The sequence below is a fragment of the Chiloscyllium punctatum genome, chromosome 17 (assembly GCF_047496795.1).
Source record: "Chiloscyllium punctatum isolate Juve2018m chromosome 17, sChiPun1.3, whole genome shotgun sequence".
NCBI classification, from domain to species: domain Eukaryota; kingdom Metazoa; phylum Chordata; class Chondrichthyes; order Orectolobiformes; family Hemiscylliidae; genus Chiloscyllium; species Chiloscyllium punctatum.
In genome coordinates, this window is record NC_092755.1 from 89,346,536 (window position 1) to 89,359,656 (window position 13,121).

Consider the following 13,121-nt stretch of genomic DNA (forward strand, 5'->3'; position numbering starts at 1 on the left):
GAGGCAGCAGTGCTAACCACTATACCGCCTTGCCATCTTTCACAATACAAGAGTTGCTTCAACTAACCACTTTTTTCCATATTGCTCCCTTATTGAATTTTTTCAATGCACCTGGGAACATGGCCCTTTCTTAGGATTTCTGAATAAAGCAAATTTTCTCCCCTCTCTCAAAATAATCTGTATCCATTGACCAGAAGCAAGAATTATGTCTCTTGGGTTGATGGAGAATGTTTGGACATTGACAACAAAGTTTAACCAAATCACTGCCTTTTCTTTCAGAATCTCCCTGAGAATACCGGTAAGATTTATTTTATTTCCAGTTACTTCCCATCCTAGTTTCCTTCTTTCTTGACCATGTTACCTTGTGTAACCGTTCCAAATACCTTGTCTTTTAAGGTATGAGCTTTAAAATTTAGTGTCAGAAAGCTAACTAACCAGCAATCAGACATTTATACCTTAATTTGTGTAATTTTACAACAATTTTTCTACTAGCTTTAAAACAAATTACAGAAACAGCTAACAACTAGACATTTAGCACATTTGAACCTTATTTCTTGATTTTTCTTTGCAGTTCAGAATGAACCTTTGATAAGGTTCCACGTGGTAGGCTAATGGAGAAAATGCAGAGGCATGACATTGAGGGTGATTTAGCAGTTTGGATTAGAAACTGGCTTTCTGAGAGAAGGCAGCGAGTGGTGGTTTATGGAAAATATTCAGTCTGGAGTCCAGTTACCAGTGGTGTGCCACAAGCATCTGTTTTGGGACCACTGCTGTTTGTCAGTTTTATAAATGACTTAGACGCAGGCATAGGTGGATGGATTAGTAAATTTGCAAACGACACTAAAGTCGGTAGAGTAGTGGACAGTTTGGAAGAATGTTCTACTTTGCAGGGGGACTTGGATAAACTGCAAAATTGGGCTGGGAGGTGGCAAATGGCATTCAATGCAGCTAAATGTGAGATGATGCACTTTGGGAAGAATAACAGGAAGGCAGAGTACTGGCTCAGTGGAAAGATTCTTGGTAGTGTGGATGCGCAGAAGGATCTTGGAATCCAAGTGCATAGATCCCTGAAAGTTGCTATCCAGGTGGATGGTGCTGTTAAGAAGGCATACGGTGTGTTAGGTTTCATTGGTAGAGGGATTGAGTTCCGGAACCGCAATATCATGCTGCAACTATACAAAATGCTGGTGCGGCCTCACTTGGAATATTGTGTACAGTTCTGGTCGCCCTATTACAGGAAGGATGTGGAAGCATTGGAAAAGTTGCAGAGGAGATTTACCAGGATGTTGCCTGGTCTGGAGGGAAGGTCTTATGAGGAGAGGTTGAGAGACTTGGGTCTGTTCTCATTGGAAAGAAGAAGGCTATGAGAGGATTTAATCGAGACATACAAGATGATCAGAGGATTAAATAGGGTAGACAGTGAAAGACTTTTCCTAGGATGATGACGTCAGTTTGTATGAGAGGACATAACTACAAATTGAGGGGTGATAGATTTAAGACAGATGTCAGAGGCAGGTTCTTTACACAGAGAGTGGTAAGGGCGTGGAATGCCCTACCTGCTAATGTAGTCAACTCAGCCACATTAGGGAGATTTAAACAATCCTTGGATAAGCACAGGGATGATTTTGGGATAGTGTAGTTCAGAGGTTGGCGCAACATCGAAGGCCGAAGGGCCTGTTCTGCGCTGTATTGTTCTAAGTACCATTTTATTCTGTGTCTCCTTAATGCTGAACATAGTTGCAATTCTCAATGCTTCAGTCTTCATTCAGGCCAAACCATAAGCTCATTTGAAACTGTCTTGGGGGAAGGGGGCATGGGATGACTCACTGTTGGAATATTACGTGCATTTCTGGTCTCCTTCCTGTCGGAAATATGTTGTGAAACTTGAAAGGGTTCAGAAAAGATTTACAAGGGTGTTGCCAGGGTTGGAGGATTTGAGCTATAGGGAGAGGCTGAACAGGCTGGGGCTGTTTTCCCAGGAGCATCAGAGGCTGAGGGGTGACCTTTATAGAGGTTTCCAAAATGATGAGGGGCATGGATAGGGTGAATAGACATTGTCTTTTCCCTGGGGTCGGGGAGTCCAGAACTCAAGGTTTAGTGTGAGAGGGGAAAGATATGAAAGAGACCCAAGGGGCAACCTTTTCATGCAGAGGGTGATACGTGTATGGAATGAGCTGCCAGAGGATGTGGTGGAGGCTAGTATAATTGCAACATTTAAAAGGCAGCTGGATGGGTATATGAATAGGAAGGGTTTGGAGGGATATGGGCTGGGTGCTGGCAGGTGGGACCAGATTGGGTTGGGATATCTGGTCAGCATGGACGGGTTGGACTGAAGGGTCTGTTTCCATGTTGTACATGTCTATGACTCTATATAACAGGGTTAACATTCCCCAGTTTTCTAGCTTTAGAAACTATTGATCCCAGGCAGTTTGGTCAGAGACAGTAGACATTACAAAGATATTTTTGCCTCTTTCATTCCCTGTTCTGTATTATTAAAATGAGCAATAAAAGTTAAGGATTAAGTTTGGTATGGACCCAAGGGTCTGTTTCCGTGCTATATGAATATATGAAATAGGAGCAGAAGTAAATTTTAGCCCCTTGATCCCCTCGAGCTTAATAAAATTGTGGTCTGATCTGTTTCTGCTTTGAATTCCACATTCCCATCTTCCTCTGAATGATTCTTGATTCCCCTGCCTAGCAAGAATCTGTATCGTAATATTCAATGTCCCCACCTCCACTAGCTTCTGAGGCAGAGTTCCAAAGTCTCTCAATCCTCTGTGAGAATAAAATGTTCCTCCTCCACTCTGTCCTGATTTTAAAACCGTGACCTGTAACTTTACATCACTGCCAGTTCTGCACTGACCCACAAGAGGAAATCTACTCTCCATTCCACCTTGTCAAGACCATTCAGAACGTTGTAGACCTCAATCAAGTTGGGCCTTCACTGTTTTAAACTCCAACAGAAAGCAGCTCAGCCTGTCCAACCTTAAGACAATCCATTCATTCCTAGTGTTGATCTTGCTTGCCTTCATTGCTCAGACCTTTGACTAAAGGAGTTGGGATGTCATGTTGAGGCGGTACAGTACACTGGTGAGGCCTCTTCTGGATTATTTGTCCAGTTCTGGTCGCTCTGTTATAGAAAGGATATTAAGCAAAAGTGAGGTCTGCAGATGCTGGAAATCAGAGTCTAGATCAGAGTGGTGCTGGAAAAGCACAACAGGTCAGGCAGCATCCGAGGAGCAGGGAAATCGACGTTTCGGGCAAAAGCCCTTCATCAGGAATAGAAAGGATATTATTAAGTTAGAGAGGGCTCAGAAAAAATTTACCTGGATGTTGCTGGGAATGGAGGGTTTGAGTTATGAGGAGAGGCTGGATAGGCTGGGACCTTTTTCATTGGAGCATAGAAGGTTGAGGGCTGTCCTTTTATAGAGGTTTCTCGGATCATGTGGGGTATCGGTAAGGTGAAAGACCGGTGTCTTTTCCCTAGGGTGGGGGAGTTCAAGACTGGGGCCATATTTTTAAGGTGAGGGAAGAAAGATTCTTAAAAAAAGACATGAGGAGCAACTATTTTTACAATGTGGTTCATATGTGGAATGAACTTTCAGAGGAAGTGGTGGATGCAGGTACAGGTACAACATTTAAAAGACATTTGGATAAGTGCATGAAGAGGAAAGTTGTAGAGGGATATGGGCTAAACACAGGCGGGTGTGATTAATTTAGTTTGTAATTGTGATTGGCATGGACTGGTTGGACCGAAGGGTCTGTTTCCGTGCTGTATGACTCTAGTAAATTGCTTTGAACCACTTCAAATGTATTTTCATCCTTCCTGAAACGAGAACATCCAAAGAGCACACACAATTCAAAATGCAGCCTCACTGATGTGCTGTAGAACTGATGTATAACATCCTTTCTTTTATGTTGAATTCCTAAATGATAACAGAGCATTCTATTAGCCATCTTGATGATGTGCTGTACCTGCACACTTAAGTTTTTGTGACTCATGAACCAAAACACCTAAATTCCTCTCTGTAGTTCAGTTCTGCAGTTGTTCTGTTTAAGCAGCACTCTGCATTTTTATTCTCTCAGCCAAAATGAACAATTTCACATTTTTCCCAAATTATACCCCAACTGCCAGATATTCTGCCTGCTCACCCAACCTCTCTATAAACTTCCTTATGTTGTCTTTGCAACATACGCGGTAAAAACAATGGCTGCAGATGCTGGAAACCAGATTCTGGATTAGTGGTGCTGGAAAATCACAGCAGTTCAGGCAGCATCCGAGGGGCAGTAAAATCGACGTTTTGGGCAAAAGCCCTTCATCAGGAATACAGGCAGAGTGCCTGAAGGTTGGAGAGATAAATGAGAGGAGCTCCTGAACTGCTGTGATTTTCCAGCACCACTAATCCAGAATTCGCAACATACGCTCCCTGCCTTTCTTGATGTTATTTCTGAATCTAGGCACCAGGCCTTCACTCCTCTTGTCTAAGTCATTGATCGAAATTGTATGACGTTGAGAGCCCTGCAGGGCTCTGCCAGTCACATCCTGCTATTTGGGCCCATTTGTGCAAACTAGCAGTTTTCTGTCAATCAGCCAATCCCTATTCATGCTAATATGTTAACTGAGATTTAGAGTGGTGCTAGAAAAGCACAGCAGGTCAGGCAGCATCCAAGGAGCAGGAAAATCGACATTTCAGGCAAATTCCTGAGGCTCATTCCTGATGAAGTACTTTTGCCCAAACCGTCGATTTTCTTGCTCTTTGAATGCTGCTTGACCTGCTGTGCTTTTCCAGCACCACTCTAATCTTGACTCCAATCTCCAGCAACTGCAGTACCCACTTCTGCTAAATATGTTAATTGACTACACCATTTATTTTGTGGAGTAGCCTTTCATATGGCACCTTACCCAATGCCTTCTGGAAATCTAGGTTTATTACATCAACAGAGCTCCCCCCACCCTGTCCCCATCTAAACCAAAGTACATTTTACACCTTCAACGAACATCAATAAATTGGTTAAAAATTATTTACCTTTGCCAAAACCATACAGTCTCTTTAACTATAGTTTCTGAATCGGTTAAATGCAGCGATTTGAAACTCAAGTATTTCCATTGGGTCTGTTTGCCCTGTAGCCATAATGGTGTTTGTGGATGGCAGTTAAGTTAATGATCAGCATCAACAAGTTTGATGAATATGGACATTTGGCTGTAGGATGGAGGCCATGTTCATATTTGCTCTGGCCAATGGATAAACCTCTCACGTGGGCAGACATGAAATTGTCTGACAGACATTGTCCTCCTCTCAAAATCGATCTTTGTCTTGTAGTCTTGTAATCCTAGCTGATGTCTGCAAGAATCTAGGGTGAAGCAACTGTACCCAAAAGCAATAGCCTATGAGTTGGAACTTGTTAAATTATTCAGACATCCATGTGAGTGAGTTGGTTGTTATGACTTCCATTATAATCCTAACTGTGTTCCCAATGGCTGTGAAGGGCTTTGGAATGATATGAGACTGGGATGATTGCTACAAATAGGCTTGGGAAATTGTTTTCCTTTCCTGTTTCTCTTTTAGTTCAGTTGCAAGACTAATTGTGCATGAAAGATTATGAAATACAAGTTATATAAATAAGACTAAAAGGTATAGGAGCAGAATTAAGCCATTCGGTCCATCACGTCTACTCTACTGTTCGATCATGGCTGATGTGTTTCTCAACCCTATACTTCTGCCTTCTCCCTGTAACCCTTGATCCTCGAACTAATCAATAACCTATCAACTCTGTCTTAAATACGCTCAATGACTTGGCCTTCACAATCTTCTGTGGCAATGAGTTCCATAGATCGACCATCCTCTGGCTGAAGGAATTTTTCCTCATCTCAGTTCTGAAGGGTCATCCCTTCACTCTGAGGCTGTGCCCTCAGGTCCTAGTCTCTCCCACTGGTGGAAACATCTTTATGCCCACTCTATCCAGCCTGCTCAGTATTCTATAAGCTTCAGTCAGATCTCCCCTTATCCTTCTAAACACCATTGGGTACAGACCCTTCGTCCTCAACCACTCTTCATATGACAAGCCCTTTATCCCTGGGATCATTCTTGTATACTTCCTCTGGACTGCCTCCAGATACAGGACCCAAAACTGCTCTCAATATTCCAAATGCAGTCTGACCAGAGCCTTATACAACCCCAGCAGTACATCTCTGCTCTTATATTCTAGCCTCATGAAATGAATGCTAATGTTGCATTTGCCTTCCTTGCTGCCAAATGAACCTGCATATTAGCCTGAAGAGAATCCTGAACTCAAACTCCCAAGTCCCTTTGTGCTTCAGATTTCCAAAGCCATTTCCCATTTAGAAAATGGTCTACTGTTCTTCCTGCCAAAGTGCATAACTTCTTACTTTCCCATATTGTATTCCGACTCGCCTAGCCTGTCCAAGTACTCCTGCAGCCTCCCCACTTCCTCAACACTATATCTGTCCCTCCACCTCTCTTTTTGTGTCACCTGCAAACTTAGCATCAATGCCCCCAGTTCCTTTGTCCAGATCATTAATGCAAAATATGAATAGTTGTGGTCCTAACAGTGACCCCTGTCGATCTCCAGTGACTGGCTGCAATCCTTAAAAAGACTTCTTTTATCCCCACACTCTGCCTTCTGCGAGTCAGCCCATCCTCCACCCATGCCAGTACCTTACCCCTGACCCTGGGCGCTTGCCTTATTTCACAGTGTCATGTGTGGCACCTGGAAGGCCTTCTGGAAATCCAAATAGATTACATCCTCTGGCTCTCCTTTAGCTACCTTGCTTTATAGCTCCTCAAAGAATTCTACTTTGGTGTTCGTAAGACATTATTAAATGAAGTAGGAAAAACTAATTTTATGAAGACTGTAGAAAGGCAATTGGAAGAAATGAGAATTGTTGAGAATAATTCAACAATAAAGTTTAGGCAGTGAGAGGGAAACTAGGATTAAGCACTGTCTTGGAAGCCAAATTCAACAATGGCAAAGTTTTCCTGCGTTTTATAATGCCAAGAGAATTTGTAATGGATACAACGGTAGTTGAATTTGAAGATGTACTGAAAATGCTCAATTGAACAGCAGCCAAATTTGTACATGTCAAGATCCCATAAACAGTTGATGAATGAGTAGTTCATCTGGAACAATGAATTGATTGAGCTTCTCATATCTTGTATTCTGCAAATCTATCTTCAGCCTGTTATCTCCATCTTTTTCCTTTTTAAATTGATTTAGTTTCAGTATGTCTTGCAGTATTCAGCTCATGATATAGGTTTCTTGCTTTTATGTCTTCATACGCTTTCAGTGGAGAGGAAGCATCCTTCGGCTGATGCACAATCTGCCAGACCATAATCATTATACCGATACCATAGCTCATTGGATACAACAGGAAAATGGTATGGATTACCACAACCCACACAATTGGAGAGTGGGATCTCCCACGTCCATCTGCTGCGAGTAGCCAATTGGTTATGAACCCAGAACTTTGTTGTTTACCTAATGGGATTATCTGGAATGGGGTGTGAACATCACCCATTCTTAATCAGACAGGAGTGCCATCACTAAATTAAAGCAATGGTAAAGCAAGGTAGCAGTTTAATTTGGAGATTTAGCCTGGGAATTTAATCTTTAATGGAAAGGTGCAAGAACATTCCTCAACAGACTGGCACATTCACGCCCATGTGTCATTACCTTGTCAGACAGGCCCTTCATTCCTGGACTGACCTGAATGAACCATCACTGTGCTGCTTAAAATGCAGTTATGTCCTTCCTTAAATAAGGAGACTGTACACAGTGCTCCAGAGCAATGTTGTGCATAACTGCAGCAAAACTTCCTTCCTTTTATCTTTATTTCTCCTTAAAATAATTTCTAACATTCCATTAGCCTTCCTATTAATTTGTTCTACCTGCCTATTAACCTTTCCTGCTTTATGTACAGGACACCTCACTACTGCAGCGGTCTGCAATCACTCTCAATTTAAACAATATGCTGCTTTTCTATACTCTCCACCAAAGTGGGCAAGTTCAGATTTTTCCCACATTATGCTTCGGCTACATGCAAATTTTTGCCCAGTTAAGTAACCCATCTAAATCCTGATAATACACCTCATTTAAAAACCCCTTCCTAACTCCCTATGCCCTCTTTACAAATTGGTGTTCGATCATTGTGTCAGCAGCAAATTTAGCGCCCATACATGCAGTCCAATCTACGTTGTCTTTACCATTTTACACAGATCTCCTATTTCAATTTCATTGCAAATACCTTCTCCATAAATGCAATTACTTTAGAGGAAACTGGTTCTGGATTTCAAGTTTATGGAAAGGGAGAGCATTTCTGATATGAGTAACTTTGGCCCAAGACCCAAGAATATCAAGCTGGACCCTAAATCATCTCTTGTCTAACCAGTGCACTCCAGTTGACACAGACAACAGTATGTTTTCATATGACTGAACCTTTTTGGTATGGTTGTTTTTATGGTAACTGTGTGGTGTTGATATATTGTAGCTAGTAATTTATAATATAATTCTGCGTCTATTTTTACTTGCAGAAGATGCACCCTTACCCAAAGATGTAACAGTCTTGACTGTATTCGTTTCTGAAGAGGAGTCTGCAACCCTGCGGCAGTTCGCAGTTGAATGGATGCATGGGTGAGATTTGGCTTTCCAGGAGTTGAGTGAAGTACTGATCTGTGTTACAATACATTTCTGAAGTTGTATCCTACCCAAGACAGCATTCTTGATATTTAAGCTCAGATGAAGGGTGTCTGTAGGCTTTTGGGCCAGAGAGAAGGCATCAGAGCAAGCTCTAGTGCTTTTCTTACGAATGTCCAAACAATCAATCACTAGATGATAATCGTGAACTGCATTGTCTTTTCACATAGCCCAGACCTGCCCAACAAAGACCAATCATCACATCATGGCAGCTCCCAGAGTACCTGGCATGGACATCGAAGAAGTGATATTGATGATCACAGGATTGAATCCCTACAGTGTGGAAGCGGGCTATTTGGCCCATCAAGTACACAACAACCCTCCGAACAACAGCATCCTGTCCCCTACCCTATCCCTGTATTTCCCATGACTAATTCACCCAACCTGCACATCCCTGGACACTTATGGGCAATTTTGGATGGCCGATCCATCTAGCCAGCACATCTTTGGACCATGGGAGGAAACTGAAGCACTCTGACATGTTGGACATTGAAATGAAACTCTTTTTGTTTCTATTGAAGAAGTCTGCTATATTATGATTTGACACTTTCAGCATACTGACAACGGCTCACCACTCTGACTGGATAGGATGGACAGCACTAACTTATGTGTGACTGAATGTCTGACTGATCTCTGAGCAGATCCCTGGGTATTGGTTACATTGGACCTGTAAGGCTGACTGTTGTTAACTCCCCAGAGTCCAGACAAAACTACTCATAGAATCCCTACAGTGTGGAAACAGGCCCTTTGGCCCAACAAATCCACACTGACCCTCTGAAGAGTAACCCACCCAGAACTATTCCCCTAAATTTAACCCCTGACTAATGCAGCCAACTTACACATCCCTGAACACTGGACAATTTAGCATGGCCAATTCATCTAACCTATACATTTTTGTTCTGTGGGAAGAAGCCGGAGCAAACCCATGCAGACACGGGGAGAATGTGCAAACTCCACACAGTCATCCAAGGCTGGAATTGAACCTGGGTCCCTGGCACTATGAGGCAGCAGTGCTAACCACAAAGCCACCTATGATCCTTCTAAATTCTGATGAGGTACAAAGCGCAGAAAGGCAAGGCAAGGCAGAGGTACTGTGAGCATCCATATAGGTGCAAAGTATGTGAGGCGCTAGGAGATCAATGAGGAGCCCTGAGGTGCAGCCTGATTCAATGGTGTTTGTCCCAGCATAGCATTACAGTGAAAGGTGCTAGTATGCTTCAAGTTGAAATGGAGAACGATATACTACGTGGGTCAGAGATGTGCCATGATGATGTGGTAAGTTGGTGTGTGTCTGATGCCAATCCCCATGGATGAGAAGGCAACTGCAGCTCATGGAGCACACCCTACTGTCCACAGTGGTGACCAGGAAGAGCAGTCAATGAGCTGGCATTGTCAGATACTTGCTCTGTCTTTTATGTCAGGAATAGTCACTCTGACATTTGGGAGAATAACAACTGCGTGTCAATGGGTTGAGGTTGGGGATTAAAGAGATGTAAATGCATTCAATGAGTCTCTTTCCCCTTCCCTCATTGTTTGAAACTTCGTTGCGCAATCTGAATTTTTTTTTCAATTTTGAGAATCTCATTTTTCCAAACTCCATGTTTTCCAAACTGACTTTCCATTGTCTACTTTACTCAGGGGCTGGGAAAGTTCAGCCCTTAGTCTTGTTAATAACCATTAATACAATAACTATCAACATTTTCAATGTCAATACATGGATAATGGAGATTGGACACTGTTGGAGGACAAATTCAGTGAAAGGTTAAGAGTGACGTGGAGACAATACTCCAGATGAAAAGCAATTAACTCGCTGTACATTAATGCTAGGATTTTAAAAGTAAGATAAAATTTGGAACAAAGCTCATTTTGCATCTTTTTTTAAAAATTCATTTCATATTGTAGGTTAGCTGAGTCCCCGAAGCCGGATTTGACTGACGAGAATATTCAGAAACAGCCTGTCTCCAGAACACTGCCAACCAGTTCAAATTCTGAGATGAATGGTGAGGCGGAGTGCAGAGATACCACTGAGTTTGAGAACCCACATTCAAATTCTAATGACGATGATAGACCAGCAGATTCCATGGATCTTGCCCAGAACTACAAAGAAGAACACTCTGTACAACCTCGTTCAATGGAGGTTGACTATAAGTCTTCAGTGAGTGCAAACTCTCATCCTGAGAACGAAATCCCATTGTCTTCCACTCCTGAAGCCTGTTCTCCTCCTAGCAACTCTTGCTTTTCACTACAATTGGAGAGGGAACAGCCTAATTCAATTTCCAGGGATCTGTATGTGGAATTGAAAGAAAGTGGAAATAATGAGAACACTGAAAGAGTGACTGGACCTGAAAGAATTAGTGATTCCTCAGACATAAATTCTTCAAGTAAATTGACTATATCTGACTCTTCAAAAGTGCAGCTTGCTTCTGAATTTGAAAATGATCAGGTTCCTGATCAGAAAGAGGCCAGTGTCACCCCTCCTTTAACCTCTCCTATTGCTGTTCAAATTGTTCCTTTGCAACAACACAGGAATTTACTACATGGTGATGCTGTCTTGTCTCAAGGAACCTTGCTTAGAGACTTGTCTCCCCCTTCACCACCCACAGAATATAGAGAAGAGCGTGTGGAAATTGAGCAGACTGTGATATTTAAGAATGGATGCCTGGGTGAACCCAATCACCATGGAAATTTGGTGAAACTCAATCTATATATTCATGCGGTGAAAGGATTAGTAATGTTTCTTTTGGCTGAAGATGGATTTAGAGCCAATCGCAGTGCCATTGACGATGTTGTGAGTATTTTTAACCAATGTGCGATGTTAAAAAAGCAAGACTCGTCTTTTAAATGTCATTGCTGCAAGAACCTTAAATATGGACAGGAGAAATCTTAGCACCTTCCAGTAAAATTCCTGAACAGATTTGTTCAGCAAATTGCTCCCGGAATGTTCCTTATATAAATACTTTCAAAAACATGGTCTAGTACTTGAGGTTTTTTTAATTTTTGTGAGGGAAGGTGAGATTGTCATCTCGGTCTTTACGTTCTGGTTTTCAATTGCATTGACTTGTCCAGGAGTATAATTCAGCAGCTTTCTGGTACTGTGTCAAATTCTCGTGAATGGGTCATGGCTGTGATTTTTATATGGATTGAGACAAGGCCAAGAGCGACCCATTAATGGTTTTATTTGATCCCCTCTGAATGTCGGGAACTCTGCTGCAAAAATGGTTTGATGTTGATGAGGAAACTTGATTGATTTCACTTTGAGGTCAAAGATCATGGTAATACATTATAACTGTGATCACACACTGCCCAGATGCAGAGGATTTGAACCAAGCCCATTATGTATAATTGGGTACCATGTTTGCACAATCTGCATTTGTCCAACTTAGAATCATACAGCTGCACAACATGGAAACAGACCCGTTGATCCAACTTGTCCATGCTGAGCAGATAACTCAAATTAATCTAGTCCCAGCATTAGGCTCCTATCTCTCTCTAAACCCATCCTAATCATGTACCTATCCAGATGCCTCTTCAATGTTGTAATTGTACCAGTCTCCATCACTTCTTCTGGCAGCTCATTCCATACACCATAAGACATAGGAGCAGAAATTAGGCCATTCAGCCCATCAAGTCTGTTCCGCCATTCAATCATGGCTAATAAGTTTATCAACCACATTCTCCCGGTTTCTCCCCCTAACCCTTGATGTCCTTGATACTCAAGAACCTTTCTATCTCAGTCTTGTTTGAACATGAGGATAAAAATTTAAAAATTGATGTGAGGGGCAACCAGGCCTTCATACAGGCTAGTAAATCCATAGATGCGCCACCCTCTGTGTGAAAACGTTGCCCCTTTGGTCCTTTTTAAAATCTTTTCCCTTCCACATTAAACCAATGCACTTAAGTTTTTGACTCTGCTAGCCTGGGGAACAGACAGTTTTTCATTCATGTGCTTTAGGGTTTTCTTGCATTCCAACCAAGGAAGCTGTTCATTACCTTGGCGAAAGTGAGGACTGCAGATACTGGAGATTAGAATCAAGTGTGTGGTGCTGGAAAAGCACAGCAGGTCAGACAGCGTCCAAGGAGCAGGAAAATCGACGTTTCAGGCAAAAGCCCTTCATCAGGAATGACTTTTGTGCTAAACGTCAATTTTCCTGCTCCTCAGATGCTGCCTGACCTGCTGTGCTTTTCCAGCACCACTCTCTTGACTGTTAATTACCATCCAGTATTGTAGCCACCAACATATTATTATTATTATTATTATTATTATTATTATTATTATTATTTCTTTCATTATTATAATAATAATAAGTAACTTCGTACTTCTTAACTTGTAAAATTCTCCATTATATTTTATGCCTCCCAATCAAGCTACCCCTATGATTAATGCTTTTTAGGATTCGTACATGTGCTGA

The 13,121-nt window shown here is 42.0% G+C and overlaps 1 protein-coding gene across 2 annotated transcripts in view; it reads left to right on the forward strand.

Moving 5' to 3' along the window:
• Positions 1 to 13,121, forward strand: part of hps4 (HPS4 biogenesis of lysosomal organelles complex 3 subunit 2) — a 52,118-nt gene that overhangs the window by 29,440 nt on the left and 9,557 nt on the right. For both annotated transcript variants that reach the window (XM_072587859.1, XM_072587858.1), the window contains exons 8-10: positions 280 to 298; positions 8,550 to 8,649; positions 10,615 to 11,500. In XM_072587859.1, the coding sequence (XP_072443960.1) occupies positions 280 to 298; positions 8,550 to 8,649; positions 10,615 to 11,500 (1,005 nt within the window). The remainder of the gene's footprint in view (positions 1 to 279; positions 299 to 8,549; positions 8,650 to 10,614; positions 11,501 to 13,121) is intronic.